This window comes from Sciurus carolinensis, chromosome 11 (assembly GCF_902686445.1).
Source record: "Sciurus carolinensis chromosome 11, mSciCar1.2, whole genome shotgun sequence".
Taxonomy (NCBI): domain Eukaryota; kingdom Metazoa; phylum Chordata; class Mammalia; order Rodentia; family Sciuridae; genus Sciurus; species Sciurus carolinensis.
The window spans coordinates 101,049,275-101,066,282 of NC_062223.1; the positions used below are offsets into that span (position 1 = coordinate 101,049,275).

The 17,008-nt window shown below is 35.6% G+C and overlaps 1 protein-coding gene across 1 annotated transcript in view; it reads left to right on the forward strand.

Moving 5' to 3' along the window:
* The window catches only part of Cntn5 (contactin 5), a 1,239,665-nt gene that overhangs the window by 1,212,305 nt on the left and 10,352 nt on the right, over positions 1-17,008 (forward strand). The window contains exons 23-24 of the mRNA XM_047518061.1: positions 13,555-13,741; positions 14,181-14,293. Of these exons, the coding sequence (XP_047374017.1) occupies positions 13,555-13,741; positions 14,181-14,293 (300 nt within the window). The remainder of the gene's footprint in view (positions 1-13,554; positions 13,742-14,180; positions 14,294-17,008) is intronic.

Consider the following 17,008-nt stretch of genomic DNA (forward strand, 5'->3'; position numbering starts at 1 on the left):
AGAGCACAATAAGAAAAAGGAAGAATAAAAATATGTACTTAGCAATATAAGAATGATAATTAGCCAATTACTAAATGATTGAGACTTTAGTTTCTAAAAGGCAAGTTTTTTTAAAAAATATACAGTCAAATGCACAAATCATAAATGTACTGCTCAATGAATTACTGCAAAGTAAATCCACTTTGTAATATAATTCACATCATGAAGCAGAACATTACTATAACTGAAACACACTTTGTGTCTTAAATAGTTCCTATCCTTATTCTCAGTTCATAAAAAAAAAAAAAAAAAAAAAAAAAACTGTTAATAACAAACTTTGATTACATGATTGGTTTTGCTAGTTTTGGAATTATATGGAGATTTTTTTAAAAAATTAAAATTTGTTGTATACAGCTGTAGTTTATATTGTCTAATAAATTACATTTCATGAGTATCGCACAATTTATTGTTCTACCACTGATGTACATTGAGGGTGTTTCTAGTTTGGGTCTGTCATGAATAGCACTGAGTACACAAAGCAATTTCAGGAGAATTATCCACTTCACACTATTAAGTTCCTAATGTATGATCATGATATAACCTTTTGTTTTTCAAATATTCTTTGATCTTTGCCAATATGTTTCACAAAACTTATATTGTATTATGAAATATTTTAAATATGTGAAATATACCCTCACATTCAGCACTCACATTCAGCAAATGTAAAATAATGAATAATCCATTTTATGATAATTCCACTTAATCCTTCTGCCTTATTTTGAGGCAAATCTCAACCCTTTCACTGTTTCACCAAACACAATTCAATTTAAACCATCTCTAAAATATAAAATTTTATAAATTATCACCTTCCTGTTTCCTGAGGAAGCAGGATGGGGAGAGCATCCACTTTTAAAAGCAGGAAATTCAAAAATCACACCTAATATGACTCTGTCTTTAAGGATTCCAAGTCTCTGCCTACATAATTTACCAGGTGCCCCAGTGTTTCTCCCTGGGCAAGCATAATTATCACTCTGCCAAGGATTTAAATAGGGCTTAAACTCACATTTGGGGTCTTATCATTGCGGCAGTTCTCTCCCTTCTTGGATTTCACTCAGTCTCCAGCTGCTCTTTTTGCACTAAGCTTCCTTTGCTACTCCAGCTGATAAGGCTGCAGACTTTCTCTACCATAACCAGAGGGCTTGGAGGAGTTCTCAAACCAAAAAGCCACAAAGTCACACTTCTTGCCTGTTGCACTTCAGCATTTCAGGAGTGCACTCCACCCCAGCTTCTATCTGCTTGTGGACATTTGAGATTTTATAGTTCTCATCTGGGACAGAGTTTATATGACCACTCTGCTCATCCATCTCTCTCTGATTACCCTAATATATCTGAGACCTGTGGCATTACTTTCCTTGTATCAAGAATTTATTTAACCTTCCTTCTCCCCTCTTGTCTATTCCCCCTACCTGCTTCCTTTAATCAAAAGACATTTATAAAATTTTGAGTCTCTGCAAAGAATTAACTTTGGCTTTATTCATTTTCTTTATATTTGCTTTTACAATTCATTAAGTGGTGCCCCTGTCATAATTATACCCTTTTTTCTACTTTATTTGGGTTTAAAATGTACTGTTCTTTTTCAGACATTGTAAGATGAATATATCACCAATTTTGGGGTTTTATTCTTCTCTAATATAATTAAGACTATGCATCGCCAAATCTTTCCATTCTGAGCATCTTGCAGAGAATATATCACATAATACAATTAAATGCAATTTTTTGAGATCAGTATTTTATACCTGAGTGTTCACTTTCAGATCAAAACCTTTATTCTTTCATTCAATTAAGGTGTATTGAGATTACTAGGTTTATAGGTCATCTTACAAGCATTCAAGTACATTAGTTGTAGTTAAATGTTCCCAGAGTTTTCTCTATTCAAAGTGCTTCTCTTTGTGTGTGGCGGGGGGGGCGGGGGTGGTCCTGGTGATTAAACCCAGGTCCTAAGGCAGCTAGGCAAGCACTTTAAACACAGAGCTACATTCCCAAAGTGCTCTTTTTAAGAATAGTTGAGCAAAGAAGGTGAAGAAGAGAAGGGAACTAACATTTGTAAATGACCTATACTGAACTACATGTATTAAGAACAAATTCATTTGTATTTATACCTAGTCTTCTTTTTGTCTTTTTAGGTAGCATCAGGAAAAAAATGCAAATTTATTAAGTAATATCTATTTTTGTGTTCCTGCTGCATTTTAAACTTCTTCACCTTATATGCTCTAATCACTATTGAACTGCCACATAAATATTCAAAATTTAAGCATTGTTTATCTTACTTGATTCATTGAATTGTGTCCTTTTTGATAAATATGCATGCAATCTATTAGTACTGACTGCTGACATATCTCACGGTATTGATTGTGAATAGCCAATTTAATAACTATACTTAAGTATTAGATTAAGAAATGGGAGATGGACTAAATTGATGCAAGAAGGGACTTTACAAACCAAAACAAATTCATCTTCCATGGGAAATGTGCTCCCCATGTATAGGATTTTGAAACTCTCAGTAAAAGGACATGCTGATTTTGTTGCATAAGGAAAGAGGAATGTAAAAGGCAATTTAAGCATTCATAGGAAGAAGGTCATAGTGTTTTAAAATGCATCTGAAGCTGAGAAATCAGTAGAGAAAGTACACTAGCAGTGAAATCTCTGCCTTCTAACCCTCAGTTTGGAAGCATAGAAAATCAGCTTTCCTTGATTCCCCTTAAAACACCCATGAAACCCGGAGGAGAGAGACAATCCTCACTGCAATCATAGCAAGTGGTATGAAACAAAATTATTATAGTGTTTTCTGATTTTTCTTTCCTTTCATCTTTGTGCAATGACCCAACCTCAAAATCCCATTTTCTAGGTGCAGGCAAGCAATGAAATAGCCTCTGGCCTCGTCCTCCTTCATCTTTTCTTCAATGAAACAAACTGCACACAGGCTCATGAAGCTCTGTTTCTCAGCTCAGGCCTGGGTTGATTTCTTTGTGTTGTCTGGAGAATATCAGTGCAGGCTCACCGTAACAACCAATCATCTGGCATCTACTGCACAGCATGGACCAGTACAGGAAGATATAGTCTAGAAATGCAAGCCTCCCCATTCAAATAAGCCTTCGATTCCTTTTTAGAACACATTTCCACTTGAAATTCACTTGGGTACAATCCAAGGGTTATTAGAAGAAAAAAATCTTTGAAACAAGGAAACAAATGGTAAGACTAAGTATGAATTCCTTTCCCTATAAAAGTATTTTATAAATCCAAAGAAAAATTTTAAACATACGGTTCTAGATCTCCATGAGATAAACAAGAATAGTTCTTCTATATTTAAAGAGCAGTTCAGAATATGAAGAAAATGCAATAAAATCAAAACCAAAGTCACTGAAATAAAATATTCATTGGATGCTGCAAGATGCAAACTTCATACTGCTAAATATTTAAACCAGTACTTCAGAGTACAAACCTGAGAAATGATCCCAAAATGCAAAGTCAATGAATAAGAAAAATAAATTTTAAAGTGAGAGAGAAGATGACAGATATGAAGGACAGAAGAGTTTTGGTCTATAAACAAATGATATCTGCAGAAGAGACAAAATACATGGAGCAAAAGCAATTAAAAAATTTAAAGTGAATAAAAATCTCAAAATAATGCAACAAAGAAAAATGTCTATCTTATGAACACAGAGAAATTCCACAGCACTTCAGCAAATACTAATGCCTTAAAAGTTCTCCATTTGTCATCCCCATAACTCATCCTCCAAAGTGTTAATTTCTCTAAGTATTTCTTGACCCCATGCACCTCTCCAGGTCCACCACTCTAACCGAGTCCAGGCTGTCGTAATTTCTAACCTGGGTTCCAGCATTGTCTCCTGTGCCCACTCTGGCCCCTTCTAATCTGTTTTTCATGGCATAATTATTTATTTGCTAACATAAACATAACATAACATAACATTGCTTCTTTGTATCCATCATAAAGCAAATGACTAAACAGATAAATGAGGATAATTATACATAGTGAGAGGTACAATAATAATTATAAAAGAGTCAAAGGGAGGAGTGGTTTTAGTTGAACTGAAACCTCCATGAAAGGAGGAAGCAGCTCTGGGAGGAGATTTCTGGCAACCAGTATGAAAGGCTTCAAGGTTCTAAACCCAGCATGAGATTGAGTACTTGGGGCCTCTGTTCCTGGAAGGCGATAGACAAAGTGAGATGAGACCTAAATTGAGATGGGATGAAGTATACAAAAGCTGTAACAGGCAGAGCCTTGCAAGTCATGTGGAAGATTTTGGAATTTTTTCTCAGTACCCTGCAAAGTCTAAACTAAAATCAAAGGAGTGATCTGATCTGTGTATTTTAAAACAAACAAAAAGCTTGATTGCTGTGTGTATCTTTTCAAAACACAAATCTGATCACGTCCTGTGTGTCCTCCCACTTTTATACCTGCTTAGAAGCCTTCAGTGTGTTACACTTGCTATTAGGATTGATAAAAAAATATGTCCCAACACCTTGGCACAGACAACTGCATGATCTAGCTGCACCCTTCATCTCTAGCATCAGGTTGCCACACTAACCCTCACACCCTATCAGCCTAACTGGACGTTTATCAGGCCCTCATGGGCCCATCACTCCTCTCTCCACACTGCACACACCTTTCCTGGGCCTTCCCTCCCTCATTGCCTGCGTAGCTCCTACTCACGTCAACTGTCTGCACACCAGCAGAGACTCCCCTGGCCAGCCCCTCCCCACTGAGACCAGTTCCCCATCGTAGATCTGCCAGGGTTCAACTTTCCGCATGGGGCTTATCAAAACCACACTTCCACATTTGTTTGTGTGGTTTTTGTCCCATGGCTAGTGCCCTAAGGAGTCTGTAAGTAAGCTCTAAGGAACACGAGGACCACGTCTACTTTGACTCATCCTTAGTCCTCAGTTGACTGCAGGCAAAGTGTTTGGCAAGTAATACATAGTCAAAAAATATTTTTAAACAAGCAATTGAATTCATAAGTTTCAAAAACCCAGGACCTGGTAAAATTTTTATACTACATTTTGATTATTTAAAAATCTATAAACTCTAATAAAAAAGAGAATTACTTTCACAGGTGTAAAAATCAAAAAGATTCTACAATATTTAATAGCAGAAAATAGAGTGGTGTCTATTAGATTTAAGGAGAATGTCATTGAATGAGCAGTGCTTACTGAGTGCATTTAAAGATACAGAAATAAATGAATATAAAAGGGATTTTGAGGGGCAGGGGGATGCAGAAGGGGTGGAGGTCCTGGGTATTAAATCCAGGGCCTCATGCATACTATGCACACACTCTACTTCTGAGCTACGCTCCCACTCCCTAAGAGTTGTATTTTTAAAACTTACCAAGTATAAAAATTGGATAAGATGATATATAAATGTAAATGTACCCCTCTACTGAAGGATGTTGATAATGGGGGAGGGTGTGCATGTGTGGAGTAAGGAGAAAGGAATAGTCTATCTACCTTTCTATTTTCTGTGAACCTAAAACTACTAAAAATTATAACATGAATATTTTAGAATTATCACAACTGAGAGTGAAATATATTCTCTGCACAATAAAAATAATTATTATCCTGAAAAAATCAACTTTGGAAAGAAAGTATCTGCTGAAAAGAGGCATCCTGTAGATTTAAGTTCAAATCTACACTCTTAAAGGTATTGGATGACAAATATTCATACTTTGTGTGACACTAATAAAATTACATACCAATTTTAAATAAAAATAATTTGGGAGTGACAAAAACCAGGAAATTGCATTTTAAAAAATAACAAAAAGGATAAAAGAAAAACACACTTACTAATATAAATCAGAGATTTTAAAATATCAGAAAGAAGGACACCTCAAGTAATTGAGTAACAATAGGGAAGTTATTTTTTAAAAAATGATTCATAGCTGGGCACAGCTGCAAACACCCAGTGGCTCAGGAGGACCATGAGTTCAAAGCCAGCCTCAGCAAAAGTGAGGCACTAAGTGACTCAGTGAGACTCTGTCTCTAAATAAAATACAAAATAGGGCTGGGGATGTGGCTCAGTGGTCAAGTGCCCCTGAGTTCAATCCCTAGTACAAAATAATAGCAATAATAATAATTATAAAATAGTTCACAAAACAAAAGGTAAGTACTATTTTACCTGTTTAACAAGCAAGTATATAGAGATTAACTGGTTAAGTAATTGTTCCATTACTATTACAAATACCAAAAGTAAGATTTGAATATGAACTTTCTGGCTTCAAATACATGATTTGCCTAGAGCTTACAATAGGCTGGAGAATTTCTTCCATTTATTCATTTTTCTTGGAAGTGAAATTTGCACAAACTATTTGAAAAACCAGTATAGCACTTTTGCATTAAAATTTTCATAACTTTGTAACCCATAAACTACTTTCTGGATCCTATTTTTAGGGAATTAAGCTACTCTGTGAAAAACTATGTACACAAAGATATCCATGGCATTTTAATTAACCAAGCAAAAAATTGAAAACTACCCAAATATTTTTAAAAGGACAATGATTATGTAATATAAGTTACATAAACAGAATGTTATTCTAAAAATTGGAAAATATTTATGTGTGACAATGTTAGAGAATGACATAGGACACAAATCAGTTACAGTACAACTGTAAATACATCAAACCCAAAAATAAAGAAAGAGATACATACAAAAAAAGGAAAACAATTATGTGAGGGTAATAAAACAATAAGCTGATATGCTTCCAACTTTAAAGATTTATATCTTTTAATGGTTTTAACTGCATTCATTCCAAGTGATTTCACATACAGAGTCCAAAGTTTATGAGTAGATAAATATCTGAAAAAAGGAACTGACTTTAAATACTCTTAACTGCAATTTCAGCTTAAGAATTACTGAAGATGCACTATGTTAAATTCCATGTTTATTCCCACATGGTAAAAAGGTATGAATAAGCAACTGTTTCATTATTTTTTAAATATTATATGTGCAAAAAAAAGAAATAATGAATGGATTTTGACACTTCTGGTGTCATTTGGTACAGATAGAATTCTTTTTCTTCCAATCAGTTACTTAAACATTTTGTATTTTTCATGGGAAGGTTAATTTTGTGGTGGTTAATCAGAACATTAAACATTCAATATTTAGAAGTCTAGAATTACTATTATTATTATTATTTTTTTTTTTTTTGGATGCTAGAAATTTAACCCAGGTGCATTTAACCACTGAGCCACATCCCCAACCCTCTTTTGTATTTTGAGACCAGTTCTCTCTGAGTTGCTTAGAGCCTCACTAAGTTGCTAAGGCTGGCTTTGAACTTGTGCCTTCCAAGCTGCTGGGATTACAGGTATGTACCACCATGCCCAGCTTGGAAGTCAGAATTTTTATTGAAATCTATATTTGTGTCAAAATCTGTAATTTCTTTACTCATGCTCAGCTCCCTCAGAATATATATTTAATTATATTTAAAATAACGTAACTAGTTAAGGAATATTGAAACAGAACAGGAAATCAGATATATCACTGGAAAGGAAAAATATGCACTTGCTCATCCAAAAACTTCTCAACCAATTTTGCAGCTTGAAAATAACTGACTTTTTTTTAGTTAAAAATATGCTCAGAGACCAAGCAAGAGATACTAGATTTTGGAATTGGAAATAATGGCACCAACAGTACATAAAAGACAATGTTAGAAGCTTCCAGCTTTAAAAAAGTTCTTTCCTCATATATTGTTTGCGGGACTGGAAATTGGTGCAACCACTCTGGAAAGCAGTATGGAGACTCCTTAGAAAACTTGGAATGGAACCACTGTTTGACCCAGTTACCGCACTCCTGGGTTTATACCCAAGTACTTAAAATCAGCATACTACAGTGACACAGTCACATCAATGTTTATAGCAGCTCAACTCACAATACCTGAACTATGGAACCAACCTAGGTACCCTTCAACAGATGAATGGATAAAGAAAATGTGGTACATATATACAATGGAATATTCCTCAGCCATAAAGAAGAATGAAATTATGGCATTACAGGTAAATGGATGGAGCTGAAGACTATCATGCTAAGTGAAATAAGTCAATCCCAGAAAACTAAAGGCCAAATGTTTTCTCTGATAAGCAGATGCTAAGACCACGCTACCCGAATGTGCCTGATCTTGTCTGATATGCTGATGCTAACACACAATAGGTGGGGGGAGGGATGAATAGAAGTTCATTGAATTAGACAAAGGGGAACTAGGGAAGGGAAGGGGGATGGGAATAGGAAATATAGTAGAATGAATTGGACATAACTTACCTATGTTCACATATGAATACATGACCAGTATAACTCCACATCATGTACAACCACAAGAATAGGCAGTTATACTCCATGTGTATATATACTATGTCAAAATATACTCTACTATCATGTATATATAAAAAGGACAAAAAATTTTAAAAGTTTTTCCATATTTTTATGGTGCATTATAGTTATACATAGTAGTGGGATTTTTTTATATCTTCATAGTTGCACACAATATAGCAATACAATTGAGCCAATATCATTCTCCAGAATTTACCCTTTTCTCTCCCCCTGGTCCCTTTCCTGTACTCTACTGATGTCCCTTCAATTTTCGTGAGATCCTCCACCACACCTTTGTTTTTCTTTTTCCTAACTTCCACATTAGAGAAAACATGATGGTTGACTTTGGCTGATTTTGCTTAATATAATGTTGTCAAGTTCCATATATTTTCTTGCAAATAGCATAATTTTATTCTTTTTTGTGGCTAAATAAAACTCCGCTGTATATATATATACCACATTTTCTTTACCATTTATCCATTGATGGACACCTAGTCTGGTTTCATAATTTGGCTGTTATGAGCTGTACTGCTGTAAACATCAATGTGGTTGCATTCCTATAGTATGTTGATTTTTGATATTTTGTAAATTCACTGAGGAGTGGCATAGCTAGGTCATATGGTTGTTCCATGCCGTCTTTTGAGGAACTTCAATACTGATTTCCACTGTGGTTGTGCTAATTGACAATCCCACAAACAGTGTCAAAGTGTTCCATTTTCTCCACATTTTTTCCAGCATTTATTATTTATTTCTTGATGGCAGCCATTCTGATTGGAGTGAAATAAAGCTTAATGTAGATTTGACTAGCATTTCCCTAATTGCTAATGATGTTGAAGATTTTTTCATATATTTGTTGGCTGTCTCTTCTTTTGAGGATTGTTTGTTTAGTTCATTTGCCCATTTATTAATTTAGTTATTTGGTTTATGGTGTTATATTTTTTGAGTTCTTTATATATATTCTGGATACTAATCCTCTATCAGAAGAATAGCTAGCAAAGATTTTCTCTCATTATGTAGGTTCTCTCTTCACATTCTTAACTATTTCCTTTGCTACACAGAAGTTTTTTAATTTGATACCATCCCAGGCCATCCCACCCCTGAGCTTTAGGGGTTCTATTAAGAGAGTCATTACCTGTGCCTATATGCTGGAGTGTTGACCATATGTTTTCTTTAGGAATTGCATAGTGTTTGACCTAATTCCAAAGTCTTCAATTCATTTTTAGTTGATTTTTGCACAGAGCAAGTGATAGGGTCTAGTCTCATTTTTGTACATATGGATAACCAATTTTCTCAACTCCATTTGTAAAAAGAAATTTCTGAAGTTCATTTATTGAACCATATGTTAATTCAGTGGAAAATGGGGCTAAGAAATAGGATTTGATTATTTTATTAGTCTTTGTTATACATAAAGCAAAGATCCATATAGGTATATCAGGCAGGGTTCAGTTGTGAATAACTGATTTATTTTAACAAGTTTTAGCAAGAAGAGTTTTATGACAGTTACTAATGGATTTACAAAATTACTGAAAGAGTGAAGCAGTAGAATTCATGGTGATCTTTCAAGAATGACCTTCAAAGCCAAGCAATAGAACTAAGCCATGAGGGGTGAAACTGATGCCTTTTAAAATCAGGAAACCACCAGCTCTAGACGCACATGCAACTGTCTTGGTTAGGCAGCCACCATGATCGAGATAGTGCCATGCTGAGGAAACCACCCTCATCTCAAGGAATTCTACTATTGTTGCCACTGCCAGCATTCCTCCAGGTCTTCTGTGATTTGCACCGGCAAAAGGGCTGCCCTGTGAGCTGCCTCTTGACTCCCATAAGGCCAGTAGCTAAGCAATGAGACATGTATTAATGCTGCTGCAAGGGAGCCTGGTGAAAAATTGTCTCCATTACTGGGCTTGCCAACAACAACAACAACAAAAAAAAAAAAAAACTCACTTCTAACTTTCAAATCTCATGCATCTGTATCTAATTGACTGACTCTAAACACATCCAGAACTCAAATTGCAAGGGAGCCTTAGAAATACAAATTTTAGTATTCTATCTTCATCAATATAAAACACACATCAGAATTAGGGTGAAATGGGTGTTGAGCAGTAATGTACACTCTCCATTGGTTCACTTAATATTCATATGCACTTTTTTCCCTATTCAGTAACTCCCCAAAAGCATCAACTTGTGTCAATGACATTGCATACAAACATAATACAATTATATCTTTTACAGATTAAAATGCAGTTTACCCACTCCCCTAAAGGGAAACCCAAAGGAAGTTCCATCAGTCAATCTGTCCAATCTCTGGGTGAAAGTTTGTCTCTCCTCTAATAAACTGCATTAGAAAGTCACTTAGCAATAACACACTCAGTATAAAACATCAGAAGAAAGGAAGAGAAGAAGGTCATTTCATATTTATAAATATGTATGAAATAATACAAGAAAAATATAGCCAACAGTTAACAGTCTTCATTTCATAAAGCTTCAGATGCAATTTGTAATTTCTTTGTTCTCTTCCCATTTCTCTTCCCTTTGCCTTAAGACAGCACCTAGATTGGTTGGCGCCTTTAAAATGTAGTAGTAAAATGACATTCTTCACAGAACTAGAAAAAAATTCTAAAATTCATATAAAAAAATAAAAGACCAAGAATATCTGAAGCAATTCTAAGCAAAAAGAGCAATACTGGAGGTATCATAATACTGGATTTTAAATTAAATTGCAACACTATAGTAATAAAAATAGCATAGTGGTGACATAAAAATGGACAAACTGACCAATGAAATAGAAAACAGACAAACCCACACAGGTACTGTCATCTGATCCTTGACAAAGATGCCAAAAACATTCATTGAAGGCCAGTCTCTTTTAAAAATGGTGCTGGAAAAACTGGATACCTGTATGTATGCTAATGCAGCTAGAGCCTCATCTCTCAACCTAAAAAATGTCAGCTCAAGTTGTATCAAAGACCAGGCATAAGACAAGAAACTTCCCAACTTCTAGAAGAAAATATTGGATCAACAATCCAACATATAGGTGCCTGCAACAAATTCCTCAATAGGACTCCTAAAGCTCAGGAGCAAGAATTAATAAGGGATGGCATCAAATTAAAAAGCTTTTGCACAGCAAATGAAATAATGAAGAACATGAAGAGAGAACCTACCGAATGGGAAAAGTCTGGGCCAGGACACTTCTGATAGGGGAATCATATCTAGAATATATGTAAAGAACTCAAAAAACTCTAACACCAAAAAACCCCCAAATAAGCCAATCAATAAATGGGTAAATGAACTGAACAGGCACTTCTCAAAAAGAAATACAAAGAACCAAATATATGAAAAAAAATGTTCAACATCATTAGTAATCAGGGAAATGCAAAGCAAAAAATACACTGAGATTTTATCTCCAATCAGAATGACAAACATCAAGAATACAAATACTAATTGCTGGTAAGGATGTGATGCGGATCACTACTCCTCATTATTTATCTAAAAGAATTAAAAATCAGCATACTACAGTGGTACATGCACACCCATGTTTGTAGCAGCACAATTCACAAAAGCAAAACTATGGAACCAGCCTAGGTGTCCATCAGTGGGTAAATGAATAAGAGATATATATATATACATACACACACATATACATACATATACATATATATACACACATATATATGTATACACACATACACACAGACATTGGAGTTTTATTCAGTCACAAGTAATGAAACTAGGTCATTTGCAGGAAAATATATGGAACCTTAGAGCATCATATTAAGTAAAATAAGAGAATCAAAGTTAAAGGTAGTATGTTTTCTCTCATATGTGAAGTTTGGAAAGAATAAAAGGGAAACAAAGTGGGGTTGGAGAAAACTCATACAATTAGAAGGGAGACCAGTAGAGCAGAGGAAGGGAGCAGAAGAGAGAAAGGGGAGGTACTAGGGAATGAAAGTGACCAAATTATGTGCATATGTCAGTATGTCACAATGAATCCATTATGTATAATCATAATACACCAATAAAATATTTTAAGAAGTCATAGAAATCCATGTGTTAATTCTTTGAAAATTTATTTTTATGAATTTTTACTTGTGCATTATAATTATACATAATAAAATCTGTGGTTAAATTCTCATATATGCACACAATATAACAATAAATTTGGTCATTTCACTCAAGGTGCCCCCTTTATCCCTCTCCTCCACATGTTCATTCTTGAGATTTGAGCCCATAATGACTTCCTATGGTCACAAATGGAAGTGGCAATCCTAGACATGCTTCAGAGTATCTATTTCCCAATCCAAACTCCTCACTGCCCACATTGTATACCAGAAACTTTAGCTGAAAGCAAATCTGGAAATTGCTGTTTGACTTTCTAGACAGCACAGTAGACAAAGCACTTGGAGGCAGATGACATGGGTGCAGTGATCCACTGCTTCCACCACAGTAATGAAGGTGTGGGAACTGGGGAGGATTCACCTTCCATGAATTGAGGCAGGGATATATTCCAGTGTTTGAACAGAGTTAAGCCTTAGCTTCACAGGGAAACTTACTGAGTCTCACAAAGGGGTGAGACCAACCACCAAGAGCTCAGAACAATGAAAGGTGATCTCAATGCACATACCAAGCTTCAATAGAAAGCTGTTTCTTTCTGCCTCTCTTCCATGGTCTATTAATGCTATTTATCTACGATTAAATTACACCAAGGTATTATAGATGTTTTTTCATATCTCTGCATTGAACTAATACAGCTTGTGAGATTCATCTTCATGTAAAGCCCAAGAGGAAATATTGTGCATGCCTATTTTCTCACCTAATTCATGCAAAGTTTCCTGGTTTTGAAAAGCTGTAAATAGTTCTGATGGCCTATAAAAGGAAAAGCACTTCTGCAATTTCTTTGCTTGAGTCTTCCATAATATCACAATGCATTTGTATCTCTTTCACACCACTGGAACAGGGCTGTGAGGTCTCATCTTTTGTTGCTTTGCTGAATGCTGCCGTGGTGGTGTGATTCAAACATACAAATCAGACCAGGGATGCAATTTTGGCCTCATTAGTAAGTCCTGATAACTGGTTCATACAGGGATGATTTCAGGGATAGCCACAGGCAACATCCAGGAAAAAGAAAATCTTAAAAATTCAAACAATCACAATCTCAAGGCAAACTTTAAAATTAATTTGTCATGTGATAATTTTTTTGACAGGTCGGTTACTGGAAAGACATGGAACAAGAAGATGCAGCAGAAACAGTCAAAACTAGGGGGAATGAGTCATTCATCATTCTGACGGGATTAGAAGGAAATACATTATATCACTTCACAGTGCGGGCTTACAATGGAGCTGGATACGGGCCACCTAGCAGTGAAGTGAGTGCAACCACCAAGAAATCCCGTAAGTGACCTGGACTTTTGTTTGTTTCAAACAAAAGGGAAACATATTTTCACATTTCTGAATGCCATGTGAGGTACATAATAAGCAGAGTCAAAGGAGAGTTTTGATTCATAGACTTGGTTCAATGCTTAGATCTGAATTCCAAAACTAGCTCAGAAATTTTTGCATTCGCAGTAGATAAAGGTTATCTTCCTGTGAAACAAGGCTAAGCGATTCCGACACCGAAAGCAGATAAAAGGATTCAAGTTCAAAAGCTCAGTAGAGGAGCTATTAAAATGACACTCCTAGCGCAAAACCCTCCTTATCTGACTCCAGCTGGAAGGAAGCCTAGGGTGCTGGCCAACTACTAAACATGTGAAAAGATTGAAATACTTGAGAGGATTTAAATGAAGACACATATTTAAGTATCCTTGTCAGTTAACTTTCACTTATTTTGTAGCCCCCAGTCAAGCACCTAGCAACCTCCGGTGGGAGCAGCAAGGTTCTCAGGTGTCTCTGGGCTGGGAGCCCGTCAGACCTTTAGCCAACGAATCAGAAGTCATAGGTTACAAGGTGAGTGTTTCTTTGTTCCTGGCGTACACTTTCATCCTCAAAACTGTTATTGTGAGGACAGACCATTAACAAGGCATAAAAAGACCCACAAACAAACCTGTTTCCTCTAAGTCATTTTCTATCTATATCTCAGAAGGAGGCACCTGCCTACAGGTGGCGGAGCCAAGGCACTTACACTCAGTACCCACTGCACAAGGGTCAGGAAGGGAAGAAGTAGGAAACACAGCAACAGTCTGAATTCAGGGTGGAAATAATTCAGTATGAAGATAGGTCCATGACACATGGTACCAGGCAGAGGATCCTGGCACATCCCCATGTAGACAAACTGGGTAGATGGCAAAGACTGGACATCTTAGATTGGATAGAAAGACTTACTGTTAACAAAGAAACAAAAGAAAAACGCTAGGGCCAGCATGCTACATAGGAAAGAGTTCATGGAGACCAACAGCATGCTCCAAGATACTTTGCACACTTATACTGCCATATGCCAACCAGAGATCTGGAAATAGAAAGACATCTACTCAGCCTGCTTTTGAAAAACAACTTTGATTTTAAAGTATATGAGATCTATGTGTTGAATTTGCTTACTTTCAAAATCTTGTTCCATAAAATCAGCTTCCATTTTTTGCCTTAAACTCCATATAAAATTATTAGTTGAATATTATTTGTAGATTTGAAAATACATTAATGACAATATTTAGACTGAAAAGCATCATTATTGGTGTGTTTTCTGCTACTGGAGATGGTCACACAATGTGCTTTGTGTATGAAGTGCCAAAATTCTGACACAAAAACTGAAGTTATAAATGGGAAATACATTTTTTTGGTAAATAGTTCACCTTAATATTTTAAGACACAACCTGCAGCATTTCTTACTGCAATTTGCATGGATCACAGACATTTTCATACTCAAATTCACACACATCCTCAAATCTGTCTTGAATCCTCAGGAATATTGAATTTGATCTTTTGGTAGTGGGTAGATGTTTTAGTTAGCTTTTGTGTTGCTGTGACCAAAAACCCTGACAAGAACAACAAAGGAGGAAATGTTCATTTTGGTTTACAGTTTCAGAGGTTTAGTCCACAGTTAGCCATCTTCGTAGCTCTGAACCTGAAGTGACATAGAACACCATGGCAGAAGGGTGGGGTGGAGCTCAGAACGTGGCAACCAGGCAACTAGGAAGCAGAGAGAGCTCCCCAGGCACAAATACAAACCCCAAAGGCACACTCCAAGTGACCACACCTTCTCCAGCTACACCCTGCCTGTCTACAGTTACCACTCTCTTAATCCATGTCAGTGGATTAATATATTATTAGATCACAATTCTCATGACCTAATTATTTCACCTCTGAACATTCTTTGGTGGTCTCACATGAGTTTTTTGGGGGGACACCTTATACCTAAACCATAACAGTAAAAAACTCATCTTCTGGGTCTTTTCTCTAGCCCTCTCTTATCTAAATCTTTTTTCAAAAGACCATGTCCTCACAACTTGTCCTCTAGAGCAAATATAACCTTCAATGATTAGGAGTAGTAGTGCTTTCAGAAATGTTGACACACCATTCAGGAACCAGTTTAATATCCTTAGGAAAATGGCAAGCAATCTCCTGAAGCAGAGAGGCAAATTAGAATTCCAGAAAGAGCAAGATAAAAATATAAATGGCTAACTGTAAGAATCATATGATTTTAGCCACCTCATTAAAATTGAACCTGTTCAGATAAACATTAAGCATTACCTAGTGGCAATATTTCTCACTGCTGTATTTTTGAGACTGCTAAGAGATTCTGGATTTGTTGGGATTTTAAGTAGTCTAGATTTAATGCAATAATTTCAAGATATTACAGCGCCATTAGTAAAAGGAAGAAAAGCATGAAGAACCAGAAAAAATGTTGGAAAAGAGATGTCCCTTTTACATACACCTTATTATAATAATTAATAACAATTTATTCTCACTCAAATAAACTATTTGATCAGTTGAATAAAACTTGGTAACTTATTTATCATATTTATGACTTCTGGTCAACTAGCAGTTGCCATTTTATTTTATTTACACTTCCCAATCTGGGATCAACTGCATATTTTACCAATACATTATTTATAAATCACTGGGAAAGAGGAAGAAAAACTTCAAATTTTACTACTTTGGCTTATTTTTCCCCACAAAATTTATCTTACATTGTGAAGACTGTATTTTGGTAACTTCATTCGTTTATCTACAATCTTTGGTAATTTAGGCACATATTATAAATATGTCACTGACATTGCTACAGAAATGCCAATAACAAAACTGTGAACTGAAGTATATTCTCCCCAAATTCTTCTTAAATGAATTTGAGAATGGATGGATTTTTTTTTTAACACCGTGAAAGAAGTTTATCAAGATTATAAAGTAAATAGACATTTTATCTCTACCTTGCTTTCCTCATATAGATTTTAATGACCCAGTGAAAAGGATAATAAATACTGAATGCCATGGGGCTATGTTCACTTGTGTAACTGTCCCCTTTCCTATAGAAATGGTTTCCCCCTTCAGAAAAGAAACAAGGAGTCAGAATGAACTGAGCACAAGGGCCTCAGGCTATATAAACATTTTTTTTTTCATTTTTGTTTTAATTTTTCTAGTAAACAGTTAGAAAATATCCTTTTCTAGATTTACAATCCCTTAACATGTATCCCCACTTTCCACCTCTCCTCTTCTATGTATACTGCTAAC